This window comes from Zea mays, chromosome 4 (assembly GCF_902167145.1).
Source record: "Zea mays cultivar B73 chromosome 4, Zm-B73-REFERENCE-NAM-5.0, whole genome shotgun sequence".
Lineage (NCBI taxonomy): Eukaryota > Viridiplantae > Streptophyta > Magnoliopsida > Poales > Poaceae > Zea > Zea mays.
The window spans coordinates 190911109-190925643 of NC_050099.1; the positions used below are offsets into that span (position 1 = coordinate 190911109).

Consider the following 14535-nt stretch of genomic DNA (forward strand, 5'->3'; position numbering starts at 1 on the left):
CGTCGGTGGCGATGGACTCGCGAGTCGTGGGGCGGATATCTCGGCACATCGCGTGTGGGGCGGGGAGGATGGCGGCTGTCACGCCGGCGGGCATCGCGCGAGCGGGGCACGGGCGAGCGAGCGGGGGCACGGTGATGCGGTGTACGCCCTCGTTAGGATCTTAAGGAGTAGTATAGATATATATATATATATATATATATATATATATATATATATATATATATATATATATATATATATATATATATATATATATATATAAACCTAGCATTTATGAGTCCATTTTGTTATCTAGAACATCTAAAGCTAATAGTAATAAATTGTTAGCTGGGTTGAGCCAGATAAGGAATAAATTGTTAGATGTGTGTTAGCTAACAATTAGCTAGGGATGTTTGGAACCTTTACAACTAATTTTAGCAGCTAACTATTAGCTTTAGAGGTTTCAAAAGCATTCTTTATTTTATTTTACAAAACAGTTCATGATTACAACAGCAACAAAACAGAACATAAAACATACACAGATCCGAAGCAAACAAGTCATTACAACAAAATACAAACAGATTGTCTCATGAAACAGAAACATTCAACTAGAGATATAGAAACCAGGACACCATATCACTCTTCAGCTTCCTCGCCTTGGTGCTGCTGTTCCATTTTGTTGGACCCTGCTTCACCCTGCTGCTCCGGTTTCGTCGCAAGCGCGCCTCCTTGTCTGTATGAAAGCCGATAAACAGGTTGGAGCTGCTGGTAGGAGCGGACAAAGCCTGCATTTCTCAGTTCCTGTTGGATGCCTTCCGGCGCATCGTTTGTATTTGTCAGGCTGAGCTGGACAAGGTTTGGACGGACGAAGCGAAGATCATTAAACTCAGCGACAGGCGGCCATTGCACAGTTCCATCCAGCTCTACAGTCTGAAGATATCGAAGGCGTTCTCCGGTGAAGACGCAGCAAGAGATCTTGTCGCCTTTGAGCTTCAAGTGGCCAAGGAGATGCATTTGCCCGAGGGCAGTGATCAGCGCAGCGCCGTGTCTGGCGCCAATGAGTCCGTGCAGCTCCAGCGACCGGAGTTTGGACATCTTGAGCAGTGGGCAGTTATCTTGATCCCATTCTTCTTCGCTGGGCTTTACACCACGCAGCGTTTGCAGCTCGCCCATTTCTTCCTTGATAGATGGCGGGAGCGTGAGCTTCTTGGCAATCACATGCCGCAGCGTCTTTATCTCCCAGAAGGACGGGTGGATCTCCTCGACTTCGGTGTCCCTTATATCCAGTGTCTGCAGGTTGGGCAGCCTCGCAATGCTGGCCGGGAGCTCCTTGAGGTGCTCGGTGTTTACACGTAAGTACCGCAAGTGGATCTTGTTGCCAATTTCATTCGGCAACTCCTTGATCCTTAGTCCTGATATGTAGAGTACACGAAGCAAATCTGAACCATGCAGGAAGTTGAGATCATGCCATCGTTCCTCCTCATTGTTCACGCGGCCTCTGCTGCCAATACTATTGTCTGAATCTTTCTCATTGGCCCAGCATATGAAGGAGCGCAACTTACAGAACCTGTTAGTGAATGTGGTATATCCGTCTTGGAAGCTCATGAAAGAGAGGCGGCGCACCGATGGTGGGACAAAGACGTCGTTCATGTCATGGACGTCGATGAAGCCGGCCTCACGAGCCTCCGAGTGCAGGAACCCATGGAGCCTTCCGTGAACAATGACATTGGTGATGCCGCCAACCTCGTTCATCCCTGAAACCTGAACGAGGCATCTCAAGGCCAGCTCCTTGAAATAGTCGTGGCCCAGCTCCTCGATGGTCTTGCCCTTCTGTGGCCTAATGAATCCCTCGGCCATCCACAACCGCACTATACTGCCAGTAGACAGGAAGGTGCCCTTGGGGAAAGCAGCCAAGTAGAGGAAGCATGACTTGAGGGCGTTGGGAAGGTCTTCAAAGCTTGCCCAGAAGACCCTCTCAATCGACGTTCTTGTGGACAGCTGGTTGTTGGCTGCTTGTGTTGTACTTGTAGGGGCGCTCATCGTCTTCTCCTCGGTATGGCCGCCTTGGTCGTCTTGCTGATGCGCTTCTTGATCTGCTGCTGCTGGTCCAGACGACGTCGTCCTGAGCTGCTGCAGCACCGCGTTCCATTGCCCTGGCTTCTCCTTGAACCGTAGGAGTCCGGCCAAAACCACTATAGCCAGAGGGTAGCCGGAAGTTATATTGTACACAACTTCCCTGTACTTGCTCATCATGCTGTTCACTGTGGTTTCATCTGACAGATTTGTCCTCAAGGCCCTCATACAGAACAACTCCACACTCTTGTCTTGGTCCAGACGGTTCAAGTGGTGGATTAATCCGTGGCTGATGCCCGTCGTCTTGTTCATGGCATTAGCATGCCACGCTACCTCTTCGTTCTCGATGTCCAATACGAGCACTACCCTGCTTCCATTGTTGTCGTCCGGTAGGCTTGCCCTGACACAGTTGAGCATGGTCTTGGAGGATATGCCAACGAGAATCAGCAGGTACTTCTTGTTGGCTAGGAGGTGACGACGGAGCACGTCTTCGATATCGTCGTCGTCGCACTCGCACTCGCACGGCTGATGCCGCCGCTGTCCTCCTCCTCCTGCTTTTTTGTAGATTTGCTTGAGGAGGTTTTCCGTGGTGGAACCCGACGGCATGTTGTACCAGACTCGGACGTCGAACTGCTTGTTCTTCTCCATGTCATGCAAGAGAATACGTGACAGCGTTTGCTTTCCCACACCGCTCTCTCCAAGTATGGAGATAAACGTCAGCTGAGGGCGACCTTTACCAAGCAGCATTTCCTTTAGTGTCTCCACTTCTTTCTCAAAACCCACGGCGTTCTTGTAACCATCCCGCCTGTGTTCATGCATTGAGTAGTATTGTTAGTAATGGAAGCTGGCTCATTTAGCTACCTCATGATGCAATTGCAAGTTAAGTTTTCCATGACTCTAGTTTAGGCATCTTAAGAAAAGGTTAAAGCAAGTGTTTGACAAATCATGCTGAAGTGAAGTGATAAATTAAAGATGGACATATATACATACCATGCTGAAGTGGCTGTAGTGGAAGACGTGAGTACTGTCGCTGATGGTGTAGGCTCGACCTTGTACTCCTTTTGGTTCTCCGAGATCTGATGGAGCCTGCTGTTAATTTTTTCGAGGCGACCAGACAACTCATGCCGGAGAATGATTTCGGCCCAGCAGCCTAGCAAGCATTTCTTGAGCCATGTGATCCAGCGTTGGTAACCCATGCCTTCCATGTCAACCTGTTAATTAGATGTTCACCAGAAATTCATGTAGATGTTTAGTTTTGCCACCTTCCTTATTTTTAACTTTAGTCGTATTTTTTTTGCTCAGTTTTGTATTCTAGTCTATAGCACTTGAAGAGCAAAATTAAGCAAAAAAAATATGACTAATGTTAAAAATAAGGACACCAACCAAAACAAGGGCACCACCTTAAAAAACCCATAAAGTTTCCTTAACAATAATGTTGGAAACATAAGATTTTGAGCATATAAACTTAATTAGCTAGTACACACGTTTTGCTACAAATTCTTGAAACAAAACCGATACTATTTCACGTGATCTTTGGTTTATTTCTCTCCACTATATATATGTAAGTGAAGGTTACCGTACGACCTTTTTCTTCAGATGAATAGATGAAATTAATGGTGGTAAGAACTACGTACGGCAAGCAATGCAAGCAACTAAGCAAGCAGAGGAGGGGGCGGAATTAAATTAATTAAAGGAGCGAGACCTTGCGGAAGAACTCGTCGACGGCGTCCTCCGCCTCGAAGGCGACGTCGCGCATCTGGCGCACCCAGACGCGGGTGAGGCGGTCGTCGCCGGTGCGGCGCTTGTGGTCGGCGTCGCGGAGGAAGGCCTGCAGCCACTCGAGGCGGTCCCGCAGCAGCATCATGTCGTCTCCCACCTCCAGCAGCACCTTGGCCTCGCTCGCCGCGAGCCCTCCGAACTTGGAGAGCACCGCCGCGATGGCCGTCTCCGCCATGTTCTTCTCTCTGGACTCTGGTACGCGCCTGTTATCTTGCTGCTGGCCCTGTGCACTCCTCGGAAGCCATGCTACTTCTCGTGTTCTTGTACACTACTGTGTACGTACCGTCGTACCGTACGTATAGGAGAAAGCATGTGATCCGTGTCCGTCTGAGGCAGGACTCAGGAGTGGTGTATATAGGAAGCTGAGAACACATTTATTTTGTGTTTTGTGGTACAGGGGAGTAATTAAACACGCGCACCGTATACGTACGATTGCATGCAGAGAGAGATGCAGCAGTGAGCACCCGGCCGGGCAAGGGACCAGCAGCCTGCACGTTTTGCTTGGAAAAAAATTCTTTACATATACGGGATGTAAAGAATCTATTTTACAGCCCCTCACATAATTCAGATGTTGGTCCATATAAATATAAGAAAAACAAATTATTAAAGGGTTATTTTGTAAATTTTGATCTGTATTTGTGAGCCTTTGAGTGGTGGATGGTGGACGTGAAAAGCCGTAAAAGATAGAGAAAATTCCTTCAATGCCATCCAAACTTATATCAATCCCTTCAATGCCATCAGATTTTATAGCTTCCCTTCAATGCCATCAAATTTAAATTCTAATCCCTTAAATGCCATTACCGTTAGTTTCAAGTTAACGCCGTTAGTTATATTTAAAGCAAATCCCTCCAATGCCATCAAAATCTATACCGATCCCTTCAATGCCACTAGAAATTGGTTCGATCTATTCGGGTTTTAAAATTTTGAGAATAGAAAATTTTTTGAACCCAAAAAAATTGAAACGCAAATATACCACATTGATTTTAAAATTTATCTCCATCTGTTATCATTAGTGTTTTGTTGTTAGTTTGAAAAAAATATTAGGAATCAAATAGACCGAACAGATATAGCGGAGTAATTTTTGGTGTTTACAAAAAAATATGTACTAAAGTTTTTAAAAAGTGTGGAATTGGTCCATATTTTTTTATTCTAGAATTTTTAAAATCCAAATAGATCAAACCAATTTCTAGTGGCATTGAAGGGATTGATATAGATTTTGATGGCATTGAAGAGATTTGTTTTAAATAGAACTAACGGCGTTAACCTGAAACTAACGGCAATGGCATTTAAGGGATTAGAATTTAAATTTGATGGCATTGAAGGGAAGCTATAAAATCTGATGGCATTGAAGGGATTAGTATAAGTTTGGATGGCATTGAAGAGATTTTCTTTAAAAGATAACGTTTACATCCGGTTTTGTAAAGTGAACGGGTGCGCGCGTGCATGTGCATGCATGATGCATGGCAGCCAAGTGGGCACAGCAGGTACGTACGACGTAGCTGGCAGTGGACGCCATGTGCCAGCTATGCTACCCCCTCTGCACAGCTCTCTCGACCTCTCTTGGTCATTTCAGCTCACGTAGTCGTACGCTCGAAACACCCCCGGTAACGGCCCGTGACTCCTGTCTGTCGTCTTCTCCTCCGCTCACTCGTCAAGCTTTCAACTTTCAGCCAGTTGGATTTCACCACAGTGAGGTTTGGTTCACCGAAATTTAACTCAAACTGATTATATAGGGTAATGGATACCGATACTTATGTTTTGTCGTTGAGCTTTTTTTAGTAGGTACTCTATCCAATTATAACTAGGAACCATTATCACCGGTAAGAAATCACATCTGGACCAAACAGTACGTTCGCGCGCCGACGAGCGATGGACAGGGCCACAGGAGGCAGCTGCCAGCCGGCTAGGGACCACCGGACCAGCATGCTATGGAGGGAGGCAGAGACGAGCCTGCCGAGCAGCAGTGCAGTAGACACTAGAGATAACGAGCAATGAGAAAACAGATAAGATAAGATAGGATGGTAAGGTAATTGGTGCATCCAGCGTGGAAGTCATAGTAGACAGCTTTGCCCTTGAACTCGAATGCTAAAAAAATGGGCTGACTTGTATGGGCCCCGTAAAGCAGCGGCTCAGTTTTAGGCCACAAATGGGCTGTATGGACCCAAAAAAAATCAGTCCTTCTTAGAATCAGCGTTCAGCCGCACTTGCCGCGCGCGCGAGTAGAGATGGCAATGGGTAAATACCCACCGGGTATTAATACCCCATACCCATACCCACGACAAAAAAATAACCCCACCGGGTCACCCATATACACTGGTGGATATGAATTTACCCCCATACCCTTACCCACGTGGGTATGGGTCACCCATCGGGTCACCCGTACCCACAAAATTAAACATCTATCAAAATATTATATTATACAAATATCAAGTATATCCATCTAAATATCATTACAAAATTTGTAGCATCATTTAACCATCCATTCAACACACATTGGGTGAATTACATGTTTCATTACATGGTCATTAAATTGTCGTTAAGCCTTCTATGACATAATGGCCTAAAAGGTTATTAAATAGTAAAAAAGATGGATGACTAAAGTCTAAGTTCATGCTTGGGCTAAGTTTATATTGGGTATTTTATACCCACGGGTTAACGAGTATGGGTTAAGGTGGAACGTTCTAATACCCGTTTACCCATTGGGTGAAGATTTTTACCCAATAACAGACCCACGGGTAGAATATTTAGCCCACATACATACTCTAATAGAGTAAATACCCATCGGGTATCGGGTCGCGGGTACCCATTGCCATCTCTACGCGCGAGAGAGTGTGGGCGTGGGCGTGGGCGCGGCGCAAGCTTGGAGCCCAAGGGAGAGAGCTGGCTGGAGTTTTTTTTTTTTTTTGTTCACTGGACTTTTTTGTCATAAAAAAAAAGAGCAGTAGCGTGACGACCTGCCCCGTTTCTATTATTCTATAGACGTTTCACATCTTGACACAAGTCATCAAAAGCTATATATACCAACAACCACTAACTACTTTTTTTCCACAAGATGTACGGAGATGATGAGCTAGCTTATCCTGGACTACCTTCTTCAGTCTGTGTCTAGCTAGCTAGCAAAGCCGGACGGCGGTCAAGGTCGGCTATGGACTCCGATCCGGCGCCGGCCGGCTCGCAGCTACTACTAGCCGCCAAATCTATCCAATAGCTAGCACGCCGTGTCGCGTGGTACACCACCACGCCGTCCGGCTGGCCGGGGCCAGCCAGATCACCGTGGCAGCTGATGGACGGCGCGTGCGTGCGTACAGTGCAAGCACTGTGTGCACTCTGGACCAGCTGGCTAGCTATGCACGTGCCGTAGTAGACGCCGCCGACGGTGAGCTGAGGCTGTACGTTCTTCCATGCGTGCATGGTGGTGTGAATGAACGACAGCAGCAGGGGCCGTCGTTCTGGCTAGCTAGCTCTCTCTCTCTCTCTCTCTCTCTCTCTCTCTCTCTCTCTCTCTCTCTCTCTCTCTCTCTCTCTCTCTCTCTCTCTCTCTCTCTCTGACCATACAGTACGAGGGAAATAAAGATCCAATCTGTCGTCACTCTGTCAGCCATGCATGTATTTGTCAAACTCTACATAAGCTGACTTGTCAAAATAGATGGCCATTACCAAGAAACCGAACCCCCCAGTTGCATGCCCAACCATGCATCTAATCATGTTTTTTTATATAACAAAAAAATCAACATCTCCTACCGGCCGGTATAACTTGACTAAAAATTATGCGTGAATGACCTAGACAAGCTCAACCCAGCATCCGTGGCAAAACTAGTTTTTTTTTGTGCATAGGAAAAATTCAAGGGGCGGAAGGGGGGGGACTAACGGAGTTGTATATTTTAGTCGTCTCTCGGATTATGCGGTATTCAGTCGAGTTTACCGATGTATATATACCGACGAAAGGTTACATTACCCCTCTCAATAAGCTGCAAACTGAATAACTAACCCCATAAATAAAGAGATAACACATCCATGCATCTCGTACGTAAAGACTACAGTACTACTTTTTTCCGTCCAAAAATATAATTCGTTTTAGACTAAACATACATTCATTAATAATTATATAAATGTACTTTGCATGCATGTATATATTCATTATCATCCATTCGAGTGTGGACGGAAAAAAAAAGAGGGATAGAAAGAACTATATTTTGGGACGGAGATGGAGTATATGGTTTCGATGTCAATTGTCCTTTAAGTCAGAAAAAAAGGCATTATGCTCTCGAGCGCAAGTTTATAGAGCAAAGTGTCGGCATTTACGACAAAGAAAATAGATTCACTATGAAGATATACTTTAAACTTCCCTCCGACACATTTTAGCTATATATCATGTTGTCTCCGGCCGCTCTCCTATCTCATTCTTTATCCCATGTGTGTGAATTCCCTATTCTACCATGTGTGAACAGTGGCGTAGACAATGGGTGGTCCGGGTGGGCCACGGCATATCCTAAGCCGGCCCACCGGACCACCAGCCCACCAAGATCCATATAAAAAATACTGATATATATTATATTTGCATTCTAATATATACATTTATAGACTTAAATGTTAAATCTACAGTGTTATATTTCGAACTATATACTAAATTATTATATATTAAATTAAATTATTTATAAAAAATTCTAATGGCATACCTCACGGAAAATTCTAGCTACGCCACTGTGTGTGAATTCAAGCTCCTCTCCGCAAACAATATCATCTACTACACATATGTTCCCTATTCTACACGATCTGCTGCTGTGGGCATCCTATAAGAATTCCTAAAGGCATTCGATACGCGGCACAAGATCTATATACATTATATAAGCTACCATCTATTTATTGCAATGATGTGAGGAATATTCATCAATAGATTTTTGGTTTACAAATCAATTAATCGCCCAATAAATACTTTGTATGTATCATGCATGCACTACATGCGTAATGTTTTTTATATGGGTCAAGCTAGCTAGTGGCCTACCTCACAAGCCTTTGTTGCCACAATTACTCGGTTAGTACTTACTTCCCTACCCACACCCCCAGCTGTAAATTAATTACGCTGTCACAATCACACCACCTTTGCAGTATGCTTTTATTTTATTCAAAAAAAAAACTGTAAAAGCCAAAGTAAATCACAACATACTATCTGATGACACATTGACACATCTTAATCCCGATCCGATGTCCAAGTAGCATGACGCCTAGCTTATTAGTTAAACTAGACCTAAGCTAGCCAATTAATTAGACGACCTAGAGCTCACTAATAGCGTATTAATTCATTTGTCCTAATAACCAAAACCGTGTGAAGACTTTCCTTCCTAGGCAAGACATTATTCATACATACATAGGAGCTGCTAGCTAGGCTGGCCACCGGCCTCTTCCTCTGGAAGGATCAGCTACCGCTGGTCGTCTAACTCTAACCCGCGCAGCAGCACTATAAAACTTGGCTTCCTCCTTCTCCTTTCTCCCCTTTCTATTGATTCCCTCCATCTTTCTTGTTCCCACAAGCTAGCTAGCAGCAGCAGCAGCAGTACCGTAGTTCTTGGCATCATCATCATCAATTATTGAAGATATTATCGATCGGCCATGGTGGAGCCTAGTGTGAAATCTTCAGAGCATGGTGGAGGAGGAATCGACCTGCTGTTCCTGCCTCCTGGCTTCAGGTTCCATCCCACCGACGAGGAGGTCATCACCAGCTACCTCCTGCAGAAGCTCCTCAACCCTAGCTTCGCGCCGCACGCCATCGGGGAGGTGGACCTCAACAAGTGCGAACCATGGGATCTCCCAAGTAAGCTGCTATAGCTATACTGTACACACATACATACATACATACATATATACAGATGCATGATTTGAGCATACAAACATACAAGCTGGATGATGAGAAGTACCGTAGTTCTTGCAAGTAAATTAATTGCGTCGTTTATAGGCAAGGCGAAGATGGGGGAGGAGGATTCCAAGGAGTGGTACTTCTTCTGCCGCAAGGGCATGAAATACCCGACGGGCACGCGGGCGAACCGCGCCACCAAGGAGGGATACTGGAAGGCCACGGGCAAGGACAGGGAGATCTTCTTCAAGCCAGCAGCTGGGCACGACGACGTCGACCGCCGTGAGCAGCTGGTGGGGATGAAGAAGACGCTGGTGTTCTACACGGGCAGGGCTCCAAGGGGCACCAAGACCAACTGGGTGATGCACGAGTTCCGCCTCATCGAGGGCAAGGGCAAGTACTCCAGGCACCGCACCACCAACGACGACCTACTACTACGCTTCAACCCCAAGGTAACAAACACGACGATTCCTCTTGCTTAATTACTTGGTCGATCGTGTTGAAAACTAAAACCGTGTCTTTTTTTTTTTGTTCCGGCTTTATTTTATATATTGTGTTCAGGATGAATGGGTCGTGTGCAAGGTGCACCACAAAGGGGGCCGACATGATGCCAGCGCCGCCAAGAAGGGCGGCGGAGGAGGAGGAGGAGAGGAGCAGCAATACTCGTCCGCCGCCGGAACGCCCAACGTCAGCTCCGTCGAGGCCGGCGGCGGCGGCGACGACGACGAGTTCCTCCTTGACTCCGTGCTGCTGGATTACTCCAGCAGCTGCCACTTCAACTCCTCCGGTCCCACCGCTTGCACCTCATCCAGCAGGAGCAGGAGCATGCCGCCGCCCCGTCGTCACGCGCCGCCGGCAGACCAGCAGCAAGCAATAATGGTGGGAGGGAGCTACTACTACACTAGCTTGCACCACCACCACCAGGAAATGGTCGCACCCACGAGGTTCGCCGCCGCCGCTGGTTTGCCGAGTGCGTGTGCGTCGGCGGCGGGCGCCGGAGCTGCGCAGCGTAGTTCCCAGCAGCATGGTGTGCTGCAGCAGCAGAGGCTTCCCGCCGGGAACTACAACTACTACGACGACGGGGGAAACTACTACGCTGCAGGTTACCGTACAAGCCAGTACTGATGCTGCTGAGAATTTCAGTCGTGTTAGTAGAGAGTACTTGCTTAGCAGTTAACTGTTGTGCGTGGCAGTTTTGTTGGTTGCTTGATCGATTCAGTAGTTCGTTATAGTACGTCTGCTAGCTAGGGATTCCGTACGACGTTTTGCTTGCTTTGCTGGTGAGGATTTTTATAATGTTCTCTTTGTTAATTAGTTTTTGTGTGTCTCCCATACATACATACACACACATATATATATTGTTGAGTAATTAGACAAATTCCAAATTAAATTCCGAATATAAATCATGACCAAATCAGAAGAACTGAAATAAAAGCCAAATCAGATGATGCGTACTGATTAGACTTACTGATTGTTGGCGCGCGCCAGGATCAGATGGGTTGACGAGGTCAGCAGATCACGAGCAGTCGCGTGAAGACGCTTCCCAAAAACCTTATTCGCCCTCTCCCGGTGCAGGATCTAGAAGACGAAGGGTTCCGGAGACCTGCTCTCCTGATCGCAGATGCACCTCTGCGGTCGGGACGAAGGGAACTAAAAGGCGGCTCAGCTATGAAGAGAGGCGAAAGCGAACTAGGATCTGGGATGATTTGGAGGCTGGCTGCCGGGCTCCTTTTATAGGGCCGAGTCCGCGACCCCAGTGCTTATCCGCCCACGAAAATCTCGCAATCAGTTGAGATTTTATAGGGATCGGTTAGGATAAGCGTAACAGCCAAGAAACCAAAAAATCAAACGGCAAAAGGTAGCCGCGCCCCCGCAAGGCGAGGGGCCGGATTTCGGCGGACCATTCACGCGCATGTCGTGCGCCCGCACCCTTCGCCCCGCCCCGGCCCGGCCAGGCCAGGCCAGGCGAGGCGAGGCGAGCGAGCGCGCGCGCGCGTGTGGCTCTCCACACTCTCTCCTCTCATCCATGACTTGGTGAGTGAGTGTGGCTTCCATATTTAAGTTAGCTCTACTCCACAAGAGCTAGCAATATGGTGCTATTGGTTCCACCTATCCCTTTGCCATCCACTTATATGGGCTTTTGAGATTTTCCTGGGATTTATTTGAATAACTTAATTGGGCCAAGCCCATAAATCCTAACAATCCCCCACCAGATCTCAAATGCCCATCTGCAGTTTTCGCCACTGTTCACTACTGTTTAATATACTAGTTTTTCAGCAGAGACTGTTAAGTTGAACTTCCGCCTAGAACTCCAAGTTACACCAACCCACAACTTGGACAATGGACTATGCCTTGAATTGCAAGTTTTGCGTGAATGGGTTTCACTTGAAGTCATGACTAGTACTTGGCTACCAGTAGTCCCCTTCTCGGGTGGAGCATATACGTCGTACTCCAAGGTCTCTTCATGAGTTTACTAGAGATCACCCAGATCTCATAGACTGCGACGTTAGACAGTCTAACTCATATAGGTGTGTTCTTTCAAGAATGTTCTGCAGGACAACATCTTCGCTAATACAAGCCAACAGAACACATTAAGGCACAAAGCCAACCTGCCTTACAGCATTTGAGAGTATTGCATCTTTACTTAGAGAGGGTCAAAGGTTACTCTCCTCAGTTCACCAATGGCTTGTTCTTCCCAGGACCTAATTCACGGGATCTCCGATCACATAGACTGGGTTTCCACCATGGCAACTTTATTCGGGTCTCATACCCATCTCTCTCGATGCGATTTCTATCACATTACGTGGTAGTCCCTTGGTAAAAGGATCTGCCAGATTCTTATCTGTTGAAATATAAGTCACACTTATAACTCCGGAGTTTCTCAACTTTCTGACAGACTTCAATCGTCTTTTGACATGTCTTGATGACTTTCCATTATCCTTAGAACTCGTCACTTTAGCAATCACTGTCTGATTGTCACAGTTCATAAGGATAGCTGGTATTGGTTTCTCAACCACCGGCAAGTCCATCAAGAGTTCACGCAACCATTCTGCCTCAACGGTTGCTGTGTCAAGTGCAGCTAGCTCGGCTTCCATGGTTGACCTCGTCAAAATGGTCTGCTTGCATGACCTCCATGATACCGCACCTCCACCAATAGTAAAGACATAACCACTGGTGGCATAAAGCTCGTCTGCATCAGATATCCAGTTCGAATCACTATATCCTTCAAGTACTGCATGCTGACCAGAATAGTGAATTCCATAACTCATTGTACCTTGCAGGTAGCGCATAACCCGCTCAAGTGCATGCCAATGATCAGTCCCGGGGTTTGACATGAACCTACTCAATTTGCTCACAGCAAACGAGATATCGGGCCTTGTTGCACCAGCAAGATACATGAGTGAACCGACAATCTGAGAGTATCTCAATTGGTCTAAACCAATTCTCTTGTTCTTTCGCAGTGTCACACTGGGATCATAAGGTGTTGAAGAAGGTTTGCACTCAGAGAAGCCAAATCGCTTCAAAACCTTTTCAACATAGTGAGATTGCGAGAGAGTAATCCCACCATCTGCCTTAATCAGCTTGATGTTTAGAATCACATCAGCTTCTCCCAGATCTTTCATATCAAAACTCTTTGATAGAAAAGACTTGACTTCATTGATCACATCAATGTTTGTGCCAAATATCAATATATCATCAACATATAAGCACAATATAACTCCTTCGCCCCCACCACAGCGATAATATACACACCTGTCTGCCTCATTAATGGCAAAGCCTGCAGACGTTAGAGTAGTGTCAAACTTCTCATGCCACTGCTTTGGTGCTTGCTTCAGACCATACAAAGATTTCAATAACTTGCACACCTTGCTTTCTTGACCCTTTACTACAAATCCATCAGGTTGTTCCATATAGATTTCCTCGTCCAGCTCTCCATTAAGAAAAGCTGTCTTTACATCCATCTGATGAACAAGGAGACCATACGAGGCAGCCAAAGAAAGTAGTACTCGAATAGTGGTCATTCTAGCAACAGGTGAGTAAGTATCAAAGAAGTCTTCTCCTTCTTTCTGAGTATAGCCTTTAGCCACAAGCCTAGCCTTGTACTTTTCAATTGTACCATCAGGCTTGAGCTTCTTTTTAAACACCCACTTACAACCCACGGGTTTGCATCCATAGGGTCGATCAGTGACTTCCCACGTACCATTTGAAAGAATAGAGTCCATCTCATTATGAACTGCTTCTTTCCAATCATCTGCATCTGGAGATGCAAATGCTTCTGCAATGGTAGTAGGAGTATCGTCCACAAGGTACACAATGAAATCATTACCAAATGATTTTTCAACCCTTTGTCTCTTGCTCCTTTTAGGAGCATCATTGTCATCCTCCTCTAGGACAATTTCATGTGGCTGTTCAAAACTCTCAATAGGTGTATTATGTTCAGGAATTATCTCAGAAGAGTATCTAGAATTGCTATGAATGTCTTTCATTGGAAATATATGCTCAAAGAAAGTAGCATCACGTGATTCCATAATAGTATCAACATACACATCAGGAACTTCAGATTTAACTACTAAAAATCTATATGCTATGCTACACGAAGCATATCCAAGAAAGACACAATCCACTGTCCTTGGACCAAGCTTGCGTTTTTTATTAATTGGTACATTGACTTTCGCCATGCACCCCCAAGTGCGCAAGTATGAAAGTGATGGTTTTCTCCCAACCCACTTCTCATAAGGGGTTTTCTCTTCTTTGCCCATAGGAATTCTATTCAGAACATGACATGAAGTCAGGACTGCCTCCCCCCACCATGCCTTAGATAAACCAGAAGTGTCTAACATGGCATTCACCAGGTC

At 46.0% G+C, this 14535-nt stretch overlaps 2 protein-coding genes across 2 annotated transcripts; one reads left to right on the top strand and one right to left on the bottom strand.

The window, feature by feature from the left end:
- Positions 1 to 411: 411 nt before the first annotated feature.
- LOC103654307 (putative disease resistance protein At1g50180) lies at positions 412 to 4194 on the bottom strand. The gene is made up of 3 exons (XM_008681141.3): positions 3755 to 4194; positions 3043 to 3263; positions 412 to 2857 (listed from the first exon to the last, which is right to left on the bottom strand). Exons 1-3 carry the CDS (start codon positions 4004 to 4006, stop codon positions 616 to 618), a joined length of 2715 nt encoding a protein of 904 aa, XP_008679363.2. The 5' UTR covers positions 4007 to 4194; the 3' UTR covers positions 412 to 615.
- A 5152-nt stretch (positions 4195 to 9346) lies between these two features.
- On the top strand, positions 9347 to 10988 carry LOC100382573 (NAC family member). Its single transcript, NM_001175305.1, has 3 exons — positions 9347 to 9640; positions 9782 to 10131; positions 10241 to 10988. The coding sequence occupies exons 1-3, from the start codon at positions 9439 to 9441 to the stop codon at positions 10802 to 10804; spliced, it is 1116 nt and encodes a 371-aa protein (NP_001168776.1). The 5' UTR covers positions 9347 to 9438; the 3' UTR covers positions 10805 to 10988.
- Positions 10989 to 14535: the final 3547 nt, after the last annotated feature.